At 41.2% G+C, this 17,007-nt stretch overlaps 1 protein-coding gene across 1 annotated transcript; it reads left to right on the top strand.

Moving 5' to 3' along the window:
- The first annotated feature begins 15,116 nt into the window (after positions 1–15,116).
- Positions 15,117–16,043, top strand: LOC142860770 (olfactory receptor 5AR1-like). The gene has a single exon (XM_075992490.1). It carries the CDS (start codon positions 15,117–15,119, stop codon positions 16,041–16,043), a length of 927 nt encoding a protein of 308 aa, XP_075848605.1.
- The last annotated feature ends 964 nt before the right edge of the window (positions 16,044–17,007 follow it).

Genomic DNA, 17,007 nt, shown 5'->3' with positions numbered 1-17,007 from the left:
ACAACACACACACCAAATCACACCCATTTTCCCTTCCTGTGACTCTTGACACCGCTGACATGGCCAGTTGTGGAACCTGCAGGAGGCCACCACAGTCCCTGCAGTGACCTTCCTTCTAGGGGATTCTATACCATCTTCCTGCTTCCAGGGGCACCCAGACCCATGTACACTATCTACACACAGATCCACACATAAATAGTAGCATTTTAAAAATTAAACTATGTGTCTCAGAATCTTATAAGAAATAAACTGAATGTCTTAAATCAAGTGAGAAATTATACCTAGTAGATTCTTGAGACAAAAAGGCAAACAACTAAACTGTATGTCTGCTACCAGAGATGTCTGTTTTTTATTCATCTGGAGAAGCTGTTTAGTGTTGGTGTTCAACCCTATGCTGACCTGCTTTCCAACTGCCCAGTCTTCTACTACAGGATGAATTAGACAGCTCATTCAGTCTTGTTCCCATCTCTGTTTGCAGAACCTGAATTTATACACAAGGAAATGGACAGCCAGTGGGACTGTTTGACTCACTCTTCCCAGGCTCTGGGAGAACTCAGCAGCACTGTTTTTATTGAGTGTCTCTGAAGTCCCCACATGGAATAGACTTTCTTTCTTTAACCAGATTCTCTATCTCTCCCTCTATTTCACTGTGAATAATGTACTATTACTGGATTCCCGCCAAATATCTTCTGCTGACCATAAAAGGGATTTTACTGTGTCAGCTCTAAGCATCCTCATCATAGTTCTCAAATGGACCTTTTGAGTTTTGCATGCTTCAGAGACAGTATTTCTCACTGCCAATGTCACTGTCTCTCTGACAAGCTCTGCAATGTGATCTAATCACAGACTTTTGTCTCTTTGCTCCGGGCTTTGTCTTTGTGCACATGTATTTATAATTGGACACTGTCCACTCTCAGATGAAGTATTTAAGTTCATTTCTAATTAAGAATTTACTCAAATCAGTTTATGAGAAATGTGGTTTTGTTCTGTATATTTCAGGGATTGGTCTGAGGTGCTGTTTGATCTCCTCCTTTTCCTGCCTCTGATTCCCAAGTGTTGGGATTATAAGGAGAACTCACAAGGGTTTAGTCTTCAGTAAGAAGTCTGTGTCCTTTTTCTTATTTGTGACAATCATGGCACCCCAACTCAGTATCTTGACGTACTTATCAAATTTTGTTTCTCAAAACTTACATTAGTGTTGGCTGCTCTGACTCTCAAGTCAAGCATCTAAAATATAAAATTTAAAATTAAGGAAAATAAACTTTCTTAAAGAGCTGGGTGGTGGTGGCACATGCCTTTAGTCCCAACATTGGGAAGCCCAAGAACAAAGATCTCTGTGAGTTAGGCCATCCTGATCTACAGGGTGATTTGCAAGACAGCCCAGGCCACACAGCGAAATTCTGTCTAAAAAATCAAATGAACAAAAAGTAAATAAAAATAGAAAAGAAAATTAACTTTTTTCTCTGTATAATTTGAGGCAATGCTGAGCTACTTAAGTCTCCATCTCTTAAAAAAAATAATTTGATGAATATACACCTCACTTTTGAAAACCATCATTATTAATCTTCAAGTGAAGAGTGTTTGGCTGGTACAGCTATGATTACATTGAAAAATCTATATACAATAATAATGAACTCAAATACACTATAAATTATTTGTTAATGAAACACATCATATAAAAACATGTTTTTCTAGAATTTTCAACAAAAATGTTTTATTTTTAGTATGTTATTAATTTTATATGTTATAATATTAATTTTTTAATTGCACTTCTTTTCACTTAAATCCATTTAGTTTTTTTGAGAATTTCCTACATGCATACTGTATTCACATCATTTCCACCCTTACTCTTCTCCCTATCCAGTTCTCTTATTTAGACAACACTGTAACTGAGATTTCTTGGGCACTGCTTTACTGTTGAGTCCAGAAGACGTGACCTCTCAGCAGGTGTCCCAGTTCTCCGTGTGCTAACACATTTCTGCCTCCTCCATGCTTGTCCTTGACTCTTAGGTGTAGGTTATGCTGCAGACGCATCACTTAGGACTGGTACCACAGGGTCAGCTGTCCTCTGCAATTTAGCAGTCGTGGATTTCTGTAGTGACTAATACTGGAACAAAGCAAACTGAAAGTTCAAGATAAAAACACCTGCTCAGCACTCATTTTAGGGATGAAATAGCTTGATGAAAGTGTGAATGTTTTTATATCACATATGATGACTTTGAAGTAGAGCTTCCATATGCACTGGGAGGCAGAAACGACTGTGGCTCGCTGTGCTGCCCTCTGCACTTTGCTGAAGGGCTCTAGAGCTGAACTTACACTCTTTGAAGGATGTGTGCACATCCTCCTAGATCATAGACCTGTTTTATCAGCACGACCCAGAATTCTTTCTCAGTCTTAAAATGTCACCAACCTCCATTTCTTTCTGGTCCATTATTAGAGCTTTCTTGGTTTTGTTTATCATTTGGAGTCTTGTATCACCTTACATTTTTTGGAGGCACCATGATCTTTTGGGTCATCTAATACCTTGTGCCTTAGTGTGTTCTGTGCACTTGAAGACATGCAAACACTTGGCTTTATAGGTGCACTTTGAGGATAGGTGCTTCAGGGTCAAGTGGATATGATACAGGACAGCCAGCGTGTGCATTTAATCTCTAACTAAGGTGCTGCCTCTGTTTTGTTGTTGGGTAAGGGGACCTGCTGGATTCCGTTTTCCAGTGAGACCAAAGGTGGAACGACGTATGCATCAGGTGGAATTACTGGCTGGGACTGTGGTCCACTAGGCAGCTGTTTGCAGACATTCACTCTGGTTGCAAGCCAGGCATAGACGTTGGGTGTAGAGGCACTGCTAAAATGATCCTTATAAAGTCTGGTTGAAATTTGCTTTGTATCGAGCAAGCCCAGGCCCTGTCCTCTCTGTGAGGAGGTGGCCCTCCTGCCTGGGATGGCTGTAGGACACTGCATTAAGAGGAGCCACCATCCAAGTTTCCAGGTCAAAGCCTGGCCACTATGCTTCTCAGAAGTGTTTTGAAAAGTCTCCCTGTGAGTGTGTGGTCGCTTCACGAATCTTTGGTCTGAATGGAGAGGCTGTTCTCCTCATGAGCCAAGCCTGTTCGTGGTAGACCACATTTCACCTGAAGTCAATTCTGACTTTAAAAAAAAAAGATATTTGAGTTGAAGCTTGCTTGTTCTGCTTGTTCCAGCATCCTTGAGCACTGTGAGAAAGTTCTAATTAAGCCCATGGGAAAGAACCTTTTGCCCATGAGAAAAGAGCACACTGTCTAGTAGAAAGAATACTGCTGATGCCAAACCTCAGGAACATCAAGATGGAAACTGAAGCTGCTTACCCAAGGACTGGAATGGTCTTGTGATTAGACACTGACTGATTGCCTGCGCTGTGCTTCATTCTCTTTTGTGTAGAAGCAGACTCTAAAGTACACTCTGATCTGGATGTTATTCACCATCAGGATCTATCCTGTGGTTTCTGTCTCAATTTCTTACAATCTGCCATTTCCTCAACCTTGCACCCCCTTCTAGATACTTCACCCAAATTTGTTGGAGCAGGCTCCAACACCTGTTTACTTATTATACTTCTCTGAAACGTGAGATACAAAAAGTCTCCCCATCAAGACACAAAAGACTGACAGGATTTGTTTTGTTTTCATTGACGTGTGCCAAGCCCTGGGTACCATCCCCATTCCTAGCCCTCCTATTCTTGGCACTGTGTTGAAAGTCTGTTGGCTGTAAATGCTTGTTCCTAGGCTTTTTTCTTTACTGTATGGATTTAGTTACAAGCAGAAATAAAATTTAGTTTTATATCATATTTTCTTACTATATAAAACTACTGAAACTAAACCCACTTGATGGGGTAGTAATGGTCTCTTCAAATATGATGGTGTGGGGAAAGGGATGTCCACATGAAGAAGAATGAAATTAGACACTTACCTCACTCCACATCCAAAAATCGGCCTAAATGAATTGCACGATTAAATATAAGACCAAATAGTAAAATTACCAAAAAATTACCATGGTTTGGGCTGAACCTGATTTGGAAGGGATGACACCAAATCACAGACAACTGAGCAAACATGGTTGGGTAAGATTATATCAAAGCAAAAAATCTTGCACAATGAAGGAGGAAATCAATCCAATGAGGCACAAAGGAAAAGAAATGTTTGAGAACTTTACATTGAAAAGAAACAATGTTAAAACATATCCCTAGTGGTGACTTTGAGTATGCTTCCTGTACGTATTGGGCTGCTTTGGGCCCATTGTAGCACAAAACAGGGCAAGGCAGAAATCCCAAGTGGATAAAAGAGGAGATAGTAGGTGTAGTCAGAGAGATGCCACGTAGCCACCACAGGAGAGAGACGTACCTGAACCTTGCCAGTAAACCACAGCCATGGGACGATGCACAGATAATAGGAATGGGTAAATGTAAGATGGATGAGCTAGCTAGAAAGATGCTTACGTTATTGGCCAAACAGTATTGCAAATAATAGAATTGCTTTGTGATTATTTTAGGTCTGGGCAGCTGAGAAAATATGAGTGGCCTCCGCCAACAGACCTATAATCCTTATGTAAATTGAAACAGTCATCAAAAATCTCCCAACTAAAAAGAGGCCTGGACCAGATGTCTTCAGTGCAGAATTCTACCAGAACTTCAAAGAATATTAATACCAATACTCCTCAAATTATTCCACACAATAGAAACAAAAGGAACATTGCCAAGCTCTTTTTACAAGTCTACAGTCACCCTGATACCCAAACCACATGAGGACACAACTTAGAGAATTACAGACCAAGTGACTGAACGTGAACATCAATGCACAAATACTCAATAAAATACTAGCAACTGAATACAAGAACTCATCAGAAAACTCATCCACAATGACCATGTAGGCTTCATCCCAGAGATACAAGGATGGTACAACATATTAATATCCATCAATATAATCCACCATAATAGCAAACAGAAAAAAAAAATATTCATCTCATTACATGTTGAAAACTTTTGACAAAATTCAACACCCCTTCATTATTAAGGTATTGGACGGAGCAGGAATACATGGGACATACCTAAACGTAATAAAGGCAATATAGAGCAAGCCAACAACCAACATCAAACTAAATGGAGAGAAACTCAAAGCAATCCCACTAAAATCAGGAACAAGATGAGCTGTTCACTCTTTCCATATCTACGCAACATAGTACTCAAAGTCCTAGCTAGAGCAATAAGACAACAAAAGGAGTTCAAGGGGATACAAACTGGTAAAGAAGAAATCAAACTTTCTCTATTTGCTAATAATATGACACTATACACGAGCGACCACAAACATTCTACCAGGAAACTACTACAACTGAAAAACACCTTCAGTAATGTAGTAGGATATAAGATTAACTCAAAAATTCAGTAGCCCTCCAATATACAGATGATAAAAGGGCCGAGAAAATAATCAGAGAAACATCTCCCTTTACAATAGCCACAAATAAAATAAAATATATTGATGTAACTCTAACCAAACAACTGAAAAACTTGTATGACAAAAACTTTAAATCTTTGAAGAAAGAAATTGAAGAAGACATCAGAAAATGGAAGATCTCCCATTCACTTGGATAAGTAGGATTACTATAGTAAAAATGGCAATCTTGCCAAAAGCATTCTACAGATTCAATGCAATACCCATTAAAAATCCCAGAAAAATTCTTCACAGACCTCAAATGGAAAAACAAAAAACCAAGGATAGCCTAACCCTAGGCTTAACCCTAACCTATCATTTACAATAAGAAACTTCTATAGGCAGAATTCTTAACTTCAGACTCTAATACAGAGCTATAGTAATGAAACTAGCTTGATATTGCCATAAAAACTGACATGTGGATCAATGGAATCTAACTGAATAACCTGATATCAATCCACACACAAATGAACACCTGATTTTTGACAAGAAGCTAAAATTATAAAATGGAAAAAAGTAAAGCATCTTCAACAAATGGTGCTGACATAATTGTATGTCAGTATGTTGAAGAATGCAAATGGATCCTATCTATTGCTATGCAAAAAATTCAAGTCCACATGGATCAAAGACCTCAACATAAAACCAACTACACTGAACCACATAGAAGAAAAAGTGGGAAGTACCCTTGAATACATTGGCACAGGAGACCACTTCCTAAATATAACACCAATAACACAGACACTGAGAGCAACAATTAATAAATGGGTCCTCCTAAAACTGAGAAGCTTCTGTAGATCAAATGACACATTTAACGAGACAAAATGACAGCATACAGAATGAGAAAAACCTTTGCCAAGCCCACATTTGACAAAGGACTGATCTTCAAAATATACAAAGAACTCAAGAAATTATACATCAAAAGACCAATAATAAATACAATTAAAAGATGGGTACAGATCTAAACAGAGATCTCTCAACAGAGGAATCTCAAATGCCCAAAGGCACTTAAGGAAATGCCCAAAATCAACAAAAGAAATGCAAATGAAACAGCTCTGAGATTCCATCTGACACCTCTCAGAATGACCAAGATCAAAAACTCTGATGATAGCTTATACTGGTGAGGATGTGGAGTAAGGGGAACACTCCTCTATTGTTGGTGAGTGTGCAAACTTGTACAGGCGGTTTGGATTCAGTATGGCTCAGAAAATTATGAATCAATCTACCTCAAGACCCAGCAATATCACTTTGGGGCATATACCCAAAGAATTCATATTCACACCAAAGGGCATTTGCTCAACTATGTTCATAGCAGCATAATAGCCAAAACTTGGAAACAACCTAGATGCCCCTCAGCCAAAGAATGGATAAGGAAAATGTGATGCATTTACATAATGGAGTACCACTCAGCGGTTAAAAAAAAAAAACAATAATGCCTTCAAATTTGCAGGCAAATAGATGGAACTACAAAAAGCCATACTGAGTGAGGAAACCCAAACCCATAAAGACAAATATAATATGTGCTCACCCATAAGTAGATATTAGACATAAAGCAAAGGACAAACAGCCTACAGGCCACAATCCCAGAGAACCAAGGTAACAAATAGGGACTCTAAGAGAGACAAAAGAGGACCCTAAGAGAGATATACATGGATCCATTTAGGAAGATAAAAAAAGACAAGATCTCCTGAGTAAATTGGGAGTGTGGGGTGAGAAGGGAGGTGGAAGGAGAGAGGGGAGGAGGGAAGGGGAATGGGAAAAAAATATATAACACATTCTTATCCAAAAGAAATTAAAACAAGAAGGATTAATAAAAAATAAAATAATAAAAATAAAAGGAAAGTCAAACAGAAAAAAGAAAGAAATATAGACAAGAACATGCATGAAGCTCACATGCAAAGTGTAATTCAAAGAAGTCAGATACAAATCTCAGTCAGAGCATATTGGTAAACACGGGTGCCTGCTCATCAGATTCCCTCCAACTATGCATGGGGATATGTTGATTGGAGGACTATGAAAGACACCCAAGTTGATGCTCATGTTTTGCTTGTCCAGAGCTTTGGTTACATGAACTTCTTCACACAACAAAATCCAATAGACTTTTAGACTTTAGATTTGCTTCTGTTTCCTTTTGTATTTGTGTTTCCACAAGGACCTTGACAACTGTCAAGAAACAAACTATATTAGAGTAGATATAGTAGAGGAAATGCCAATAGTGTAGGTACACACACACATTTTCTTTGCTTTGTTTGCCTTTAGACAGGACTGTGTATCATAGCCCACGATGGCCTCAGGTTCATAGTCCTCCTCCCAAGCCCCATCAGTGTTGAGTTTGGATTTCTGTCCACCAGTCTAGATGTATTTAAAAGAATGATAGATCCTGTTGTACATGACAGATAAGGAATTAGCTGTAAGCTTCAATGGGTCATTGATGGAATGCAATAGTAAGCCTACCATTTAAATAACATTGTCCGTGAATATCTGTAAGGCAAAGCAAGGCTTTGGGGGAATCACATGTTTAGTGTCACAGATCACAGCAGCAGTTATAAGAACGCAGTGGAGTTGGTTGATGCTTCTACATACTCTAAGAACTTGGACAAGGAAAATGGTGATTTCATATTCCATAATTTCATATTTATGGCCTACATAGAATACAGATATTTTTTGTCTTAAAATATATATCTGCCTCATAGAGCCTCAAGTCTGAGATTTCTGAAAAATCAAACCACAGTTTTTTTATACCAACTGGTATTTTCATGTAGCCCCAGGAAACTTTTTTTTAATTTCTCTAAGATAACCCATAGGGACCCTGAGAAGTCTTAGTCAATGGTACCTGACAGGAACCAAACATATTCCCAGAGCAAGCTCCCCAGACATCTTGAAGCATGCTATCTGCTTTCCCAGATGAACTGGAAGGTAAATCACTTCAAAATATTTGAGACATACAAGGGGAATCAGACAGCTTCATGCCTCCACACTTCCAGCAATTCCTTGTCAGGGCAGCTGAGTTACCACCTGAGACACTCCTACTGTTCATTTCACCACTGATGACCTTTGAACACAGAAAGTGAGCATCATTCCTCCAGGTAAGCGCTGACTGAAATAAAACAAAATAAAAAAACATATCCTTTCTGCTTAATTGCAAGTTATATGTTCATCATGTATCCATCAGCTTGCTCTTGTTTTAGGAAAATTGAAGGTCTATAAATTAGAGAAAATTTTTTATGAAAAAGCTCAGCATTTGTATATCACAACTTCTCTAAGTATGATTTCACCACTGGTTCTTAGTATATCATCAACTGGGCACAAGACAGAATATGTGGTGTTGCCTATCAGGCTTATTTACATATTGGAATAGCAACTGCTGTAAATTACGGTCTCTAAATTGTTCATTTATCTTCAGTCCAACTCAGAATATTGACAAGGACCTGATGGGAATGCTGCAAGCTTAAGGCATTCTTGAAAAGAGAGTGAATTCAAGGTCAACTAAGTAATAAGCTTGACTTAAAACCATCTTCTCAACTGTATTCACATATATTAGTGGTTGGCTCTCTGAGTTGGCAGGAATCATGAGTTGCTTTCTCTGATGCCTGGCACTCAGAAGTAGAGCCCGGCCTCCTGTGAATCTTACAACCCAAGTAGAACTGGAAGTAACTGTGCCGTCATAGGGTGAATTTTTCTCCAAAATGAACCAAGTAGGAAAGATCAAAAGAAGCCAAATTTATTGGGAAGGTTCAGTGCACCAGATGCTTTTAGTTACTGTCTGAGCCTGGCAGAATTCTGTTTAAGAAGGACATTTTCCATCTCTGTTAGACATTAGATTCCTGAGGTTTGGAGTCATTGAGTAACTGTTGGTGGGCTGTACATAGAGTGCCTTGCTAAGGTGAGGTCAGCATTGCTGAGGTCGGGTCAGCATCCCTGAGGTCGAGTCAGCATCCCTGAGGTTGGATCAGCACCCCTGAGGTCAGGTCAGCATTGCTGAGGTCAGGTCAGCATCCCTGAGGTTGGGTCAGCGTCGCTGAGGTCGGGTCAGCATCCCTGAGGTGGGGTCAGCGTCCCTGAGGTCGGGTCAGCGTCTTTGGGGTCGGGTCAGCATCCCTGAGGTTCAGCGTCCTTGAGGTCAGGTCAGCATCCCTGAGGTTCAGCGTCCCTGAGGTCAGGTCAGCATCGCTGAGGTTGGGTCAGCATTCCTGAGGTCTGGTCAGCATCCCTGAGGTGGAGTCAGCATCCCTGAGGTGAGGTCAGCATTTGGCCTTTGTGGAAGTGATGAAAGAATGAAAGAGAAAACAGTGTATCTTTATGTGGAAGGCAGAGGTGGCAATATAGTGAAAACACAGCCCTAGTGTCTCAAGAGCAGGAGGCAAAGCAGGAAACAGAAGGAAGAACACAGGCATTGCAGTTGCAGACAACTCCAAAAAGAGCCCCCCCCCCAAGACACATGCACCATTGCTCATTGACACCTGAGCTGCTTGTGCTCAGGAATCTCACCTGACCCTCTGCAACACCTAGAAATCCCTAATCAAAAGGCACAAAGATACTTGGTGCCAAAGTGTGACCTCTTCACTTCTGGCTTGACTCTACTCTATTTTGAAGGTTGAGTTATATTTTGATGCATGTTTTTATGATTTTGGGGTTGCTGAAACACCATATTCTCTTTTGAAATTATATTCATGTCAAAATATGAATATAAATGAGTCTGCTATTAAGCTTTGGATGCATCCATTCATGGACAAACAGCATCAGCTAGAAAGACATCAGGAAAAGTGTGAGGAAATGGGGTTAAGGCCAATGCAGATTTAGACTTGACCAGAAAAGGCCTTGGTTTTCAAACCTCAGCTCCAGACTCTACTGAGAAAACACTTTGATTTAAATATGCATACAGGTGCCTCATCCTATACTGGGGACATCTTTTGCTACCTGCCTATATATTTTCAAAAGGATGTAGGCTCTGAATAACAATTTATAGGAAACTGCAATTTATAGTAACTTGCTGGAGGCACATACTGTGCATCTCAGAAAATAAAATTCCTAACTCAAGGCCTGCTCCTGAGCAGGTTCTCATACATGCATATGTGAAGATTGAGCCTTGCTGTCAGCTTGACTGTTTTAGAGTCACCTAGGAGACCAATGCCAAGAATCCTAGCATTCCACTTTTCTTTGCTTCTGGGTCTGCGATGTTAGCTACTCTACCCTGCCATGCCTGGAAGATGATGTTGGATTCTATCTTCTAAAATTTCATACCCAAATCAAGCATTTTGGTGATAGAAATGGTATAGAAACTAAGACTGTTTTTAATAACTCATTCACCAGCAATAACGTAAAAAGCTTATGTTTTCATTGAAAGATCTGATTGGAAGAAGTACAAAGGTTATATAGAGGGAGTTCTCCCATTTCACATGTGTCTCAAAGCCATCCTTCATTGCTCCTGAGCACTCTTCCGCCATCTAGATAGCTGAAGCCTCCTCCACATGTCTTCTGCCAGCACCACCATGAAGCCTGCCTGCGTCTCTCTGTCAGTCAGGACCACCAATGGCCAGAATTCCCTTTTCTCTAAGCAACAGCTGTAAAAATGGCTGATAACAGAATTGCAGTAAATGAAGCCGGGTAACATCTGTGTAATTCAAAGAAGATAATTAAATCACTGGGGTGGGAGATGGCGGCTTCCAGATCTAGAGAGATGCCCGCTGAGGAGGGAATGCAGAGCAGCATCTGAGTGGACAAGGACTGGCTCTGTATCCAGTGTTGTATTTCATTGTCTCTTTTGTTTTTGGTCTGAGTCTAAGCTGGTCCTTCTCTTACAGTGTCTAGGAACTAAAGTTAGAAACTCATAAAAATTGGAAATAATACACACAATCAAAAATCTGCCTTTTAAACTGTATCTAAATTCAGTTAATCAGCTGATGTGGGGGAAAGCAGAATCTTAAACGCACCAGAGATATGACTCTGGAAATTCAGGCCCCTGTGCGCTAGGAACTGAGACTGCAATAGAAAACATCGCAGGGGGTGTTTATCCTCAGTTCATGTCAGGTGTCAGGACTCAACTCCATCTACCGAGAGAAAAGACAGGTCCCCACTTCTCCTGCTAAGGAATAAGATATTTAATCTCACAGGCTTGATCAGATCTAGAGTCATCTAGAAGATGAAACTCAAGGCACACTTTGAGGGATTGCTCACACTAAGCTAGCCTCTGAGAATCTCTACAAGGGATTGTCTGGCTTAGATGAACTGATGTGCGAAGCAGAACCATGTGGGCAGGGACCCTGGACTGTATAAAGGAGAAAGCAGGCTGAGCACAAGCATTCATTTCTCTCCTCCTCACGGAAGACACAATATGGCCAATTGTATGATTTATTCTGAACTGAATTACATCTTTTAATATAATAAATTAATAATTTATTATAATATATTAATATTATAATATAATTTAATATAATAAATTGATATATTTTCTGGATGTATTTAAATTAATAGATCCTCATGTATCCTAAGTTACATTAGAACTCTCTAGACAACCAAGAATGATCTTAAAATTCTGATTCTCCTTATTCCATCACACAAAGTCTGTGATTACAGGCCTTATTCAGCTTTTGGCTAGTGATAATTTATTAGGTTTTATGTGATATTTCAGTGCCTGAGCACCAGAGAATAAGTTAAGCTAATTCATTTATCCCTCACTTTCTTACCACTTACAAAAACCTGAATGCAGGATCCTCAGAAAGGTAGGATGAGAATAGTCTCAGGGTCTACTACACCCAACTCTGAGTACGTAGACAAAGAGGTGTTTGCATTACTATGTCAGCTAAAGCACTCCTGGAAGTAGCTGAGCTACAGAAACAACCAAATTGCCCACCAATGCAGGAATGGATAAAAAGTGGTAAAATCCACACAGGGGACACAGTCTATAGGAAAGAGGTAAGTCCTTTCTCTGTCAACAAGGAGAATGTCAACAAGGAGGATGAGCCTGGACCTCATACTACTTCAGTGAGATAGGAACAAAAACACAATTCTGCTGTTATTCTGGTTTTCGGTGAGAAATCACCCCCATGCCCTTAGAGACTAATAAAATTTTCTTTTAATAATAGAGAGCAACCACTCCAGTTAGTGACAATAAGGAGGAAAGTCCAAAACAGAAATCTTCCACAGTTTATACAGGTCAGTAATATCACATCACTTTCTTATGCATGCATTTATTGGTAAGTTGTTTTTAGGCTCCTAACCAAGTTACGCTTTGAGTAATAAAAACATGTTTTTCAGAGACAGAGACTGCAATGTTATCATCATTTGTAGACAAATGGAGAGACTTATGATGTAAGAATTCAATGTAAAGATATTATCACAGATATCTTGGTGTGTAGTGTTTGCTACATTAACAAGGGCATTCTTAGAGGAGCCATGTTTCAAAGTTTAGAAGGTACAAGTATCCACAAGGCCAAAGAAAAATGTTGTAAATGTCCCTGATTTTCACAAATGACATTAGAAAATATCTTCAACTTTCATACCACACTCTAGCAAAATCTATAGCCCAGCCACATCAGATACTGTGGTAATTCAACCAGACAAACCAGACAGGATCTGGAATTGATGTCTTCAAAAACCAGAGGTGGTATCTTGTGCCAGGGATTAGCATGTCAGTTTAGGAAGAGGTGACTGGAAAGATGGAGGGAGTGAAGACTGAGGCTGCACCTGGCCCACAGTCACCAGGACCTTGCCTCAGTCAAGGTAACAATCACAGTCACCACACCAATGAACCTAGAGTCTTCCTGTCCTCACCTTGCTGACCCCTCAGGGTCAGTGCCTCCCAAGGTTAATCCTCTTCCACAGGTGCAGACTCTTTCTCAGCTCTGTCTTATAGAAAAATAATTACATTGCTTGTATTTCCGTAGATTTTACAAAACTGAAAACAAAACCGTAGGGTTTTATAAAAATTTATTTATTTAATGAACATGGAGTGTTGTCTACATGCATATCTGTATGAGGCTGTCAGATCCTATCAAACTGTAGTTACAGAGAGTTGTGAACTGGCATATGGGTGCTGAGAATTGAACCTGGATCCTGTGGAAGAACAGCCACTGCACTTCATTGCTGAGCTCCGGTCTCAGAAAACTTGGGGTTTTTTACCAGGACCTCTACACCCACTCATCCACATCCAGCTCCTTCAAGGACTTCTCCTTCCATTTGATGAGACATAGCTGGTGAGCTAGATCAGGAATTCCAGGTGAGACCAAAGCCACTTCTGTTCCGCCAGAGTACCCGTGCACTGGTGCTTTCTACAAACTTTGCCCTTTCCGAAGCGCTGTGCACTTTTGCCTTTTCGAAGGGAAATCCCCACACTGCTCCCTCCAGCTCCCAGAATCTAGTCCAGCACCCAGACTGCTGCCAGTGCCTTCACTGAGCCCCATGCCTGCATTGTTCCCCCCTCTCTGGCATGGAGGTTTTTGCAGGTTCTCAGCCAAATAGTAGTACAGTCAAGAGGGTTGGAGAATATGTAATAAAAGTGGGAACCTCGGCTCCCCTTGTCAGCACCTGTGGCAGATATCTTCTCTGGAGATGCTGATGAACCCAAAAAGGGGTCCACAGAAAGAAGATACTTCCATAGATATAACATATTCTTTAAAACCTAACCAGCAGCCTACACATTGGAAGACAGCGAGTGTCTGGGGGAGGGGTTATGTTTATCCACACACGTGAGCTCACTCACAGCTGAGACCACATAGAGCTCTGCTTCAGAGCGAGTCTTCCAGGCTGATGTCTGAGGGAGACCATGGATGCTTGCTTTGGTTTGCCCGTTCACTAATGTCCACTGAGGGCTCATCGTCCGACACTGACCTTCTCTACAGGCAGAGAAAGAGTGCAGCGTGTTCCTACATCACACACCACAGAGTAAAAGAAAAACAGCAAGAGGAAAAATTAAACAAAATCAAGGCTTCCAGGAACAAGGATTTAAAGAAACATAGAACTCAAGGATTTCACATTACATGTGTTCCTCAATTAATGATATTTCCACAACCGTCATGGTGTAATGATTATTTTAGTTTTAAAAAGTCCCTTAAGAAAAAATAAGAATAAAATTACTAGTAAAAAAAAGTGTGTGCATGTGTGTGTGTGTGTGTGTGTGACAGAGAGAGAGAGAGAGAGAGAGAGAGAGAGAGAGAGAGAGAGAGAGAGAGAGAGGGAGAGAGGGAGAGAAAGAGAGAGAGGTGAATCAGCAATAGAAAGAAAATGAGGATTCAGAAAATCTGTAGGCTATTAAGAAGGAAATGTGTTATATTAATGAGAGTAAAATTTAAAAAGGAAACACTGTCCTTTTAAACAACATTGAAATGTTTATGATCTGATTTGCTTCAATACATAGAGAGCAAACACCTGGGACTACTTCCCACTTGACTCCCTGAAGAATATAAGAGCAATAGACAATTGGCAGGTGTGCCCTCTCTCTCCCCTGCTCTAACCCCTCCCTAGCCAATTCTTCTCCCCCTCTCCCTCCTCCTCCTGAGTTCTTTGAAATACCATTTAGATGAGCTGCTTCACAGTGATAGTTTTCTGATGGAAGCCATGACCATGTAGACAACATGGAGCTGCATACACACGTCTGAGCCTGCCTCCTCTTGCTGTCCCCTCCCTAGCTGTGTGTGGCCCCTGCATCTGAACACAATTCGAGCAGACATGTCCAATCACACAAGAGTGACTCACTTCATCCTCGTGGGCTTCTCAGATACCCCGCAGCTGAGACTGGTGGTCATCCCATTTTTCTTGCTTGTCTACACATTCGGCCTCCTGGGGAACATCTCCATCATTGCAGCTGTGATGAGAGACAGGAGGCTCCACTCCCCCATGTACTTCTTCCTGAAGAATTTGTCTTTCCTGGACATGTGCTACACTTCAGTCACCATCCCCAAGGCAGTGGTTATGTCCTTCACAGGCTCGGGGCTCATCTCCTATCTCGAGTGTGTAGCACAGCTTTATGTATTTATCACACTTGCATCTACTGAATGCTTCCTGCTCACGGCCATGGCTTATGACCGGTTCCTGGCCATCTTCAGACCACTGCTCTATGGAACCATCATGAGCCACAAATGTCGTGTTGAGCTGGTGGTCACTGCCTGGGTGAGTGGGGCCGTCTACTCTGCCTTCCACACTTTCAACACCTTCTCCCTCCCCTACTGTGGACCCAATGTTGTTGAACACTTCTTCTGTGACATCCCTCCAGTCATGAGACTGTCCTGCACTGACTACCATCTCAATGAGGAGGTGGGCTTTGCTGTTGGCACTTGCATCATCATGAGCGCCTTCGCCCTCACGGTCCTCTCCTATGTGGGCATCGTGTACACAGTTGTCCGCATCCCCTCAGTGGACGGCAGGTGGAAGGCCTTTTCCACCTGCTCCTCTCACCTGACCACAGTCATCTTGTTTTATGGAACTGGAAGCTTTGTGTACCTGAGGCCCGCCTCTCGGTACTCCCTGACCCAGGGTCGCCTGGCATCTATTTTCTACTCTGTCCTCACTCCATCTTTGAACCCAGTGGTCTATTGTCTGAGGAACAAAGATATGAAGTTTGCTCTGCAGAACCTTTATTGCAGAAGAAAGTACTGAATCTCCTAGACTACAGTGTGTGGCTCTGATGGCCAAGCTGGAGCCACACATTTTAACCCCCTATACACACACACATACACACACACACATACACATCACATCACACCCTGTAGGAGGAGGGCCCACTTGTTCGTCCTTGCCACCTGGCTAGCTAGCCCCCCAAAAACCACGAAGAAACTGTATTAATTAAATCACTGTTTGGCCCATTAGCTCTAATTTCTTATTGGCTAACTCTTACATATTAATTTAACCCATTTTATTAATCTGTTTATCACCACATGGCAGTGGCTTACCAGCAAAGTCTCAGCATGTCTATCTCCAGCCGTGGGTCCATAGCATCTCTCTCCAACAGTTTGCCACTCCAACGTGGTTGACTATACCCATGTAAAACCTGAGAGGGCTTAAAACAAAATTCTAAAAAAAAATATAGTGAGAGTTTAACAAAGCTTTTTGCTTTTTGTTGGCGACATGCTGCAGACCCTTTAGGAAAGATTTTCCTGACTCAGCAGTTGCAGCAGGAAAAAAAGTGGCAGTTTTTAAATGCAGGCTTTCTGGGCCAAGCTGCCAGCATGACCTCTGACTTTTTCAGGCAGGAGGTCCGGCTACAGAGCATTTGAGTTGGGTTTGTGAGCAGAATGCAGCAGCTTGCTTGATGGCAACATAAACTTGCTGTGTGCCTGGAAGTGAGGTGATGTGCACGGCTCAGAGGTGTGAGCAGCTCTGCCATGCTGGACTGGGCAGGGCAAGCAGACACTGACGTATTACCAGAGCAATGACGCAGCTTAAGTTTTTAAGAAGTGCTTAGCATTATAAGAAGTGCTCCTGGGCAATAAAAAATTACAGATTCACAATAGGACAGATTCAGACACAAACGACCTCTAAATGGGTCACAGTGTTGAATAAATGTACATACTTGGGAGAGAGAAGAAAAAGAGTATGGAGAGTCATAAAATAAAGTTAATGC

Source organism: Microtus pennsylvanicus, chromosome 11 (genome assembly GCF_037038515.1).
Source record: "Microtus pennsylvanicus isolate mMicPen1 chromosome 11, mMicPen1.hap1, whole genome shotgun sequence".
NCBI classification, from domain to species: domain Eukaryota; kingdom Metazoa; phylum Chordata; class Mammalia; order Rodentia; family Cricetidae; genus Microtus; species Microtus pennsylvanicus.
Note: the sequence above shows the minus strand (reverse complement) of the source record. Positions and strands in the feature narration are given on the sequence as shown.

Bases quoted from the DNA above. Each gene is read 5' to 3' on its own strand.
- LOC142860770 (XM_075992490.1), top strand. From the start codon at position 15,117: ATGTCCAATCACACAAGAGTGACTCACTTCATCCTCGTGGGCTTCTCA.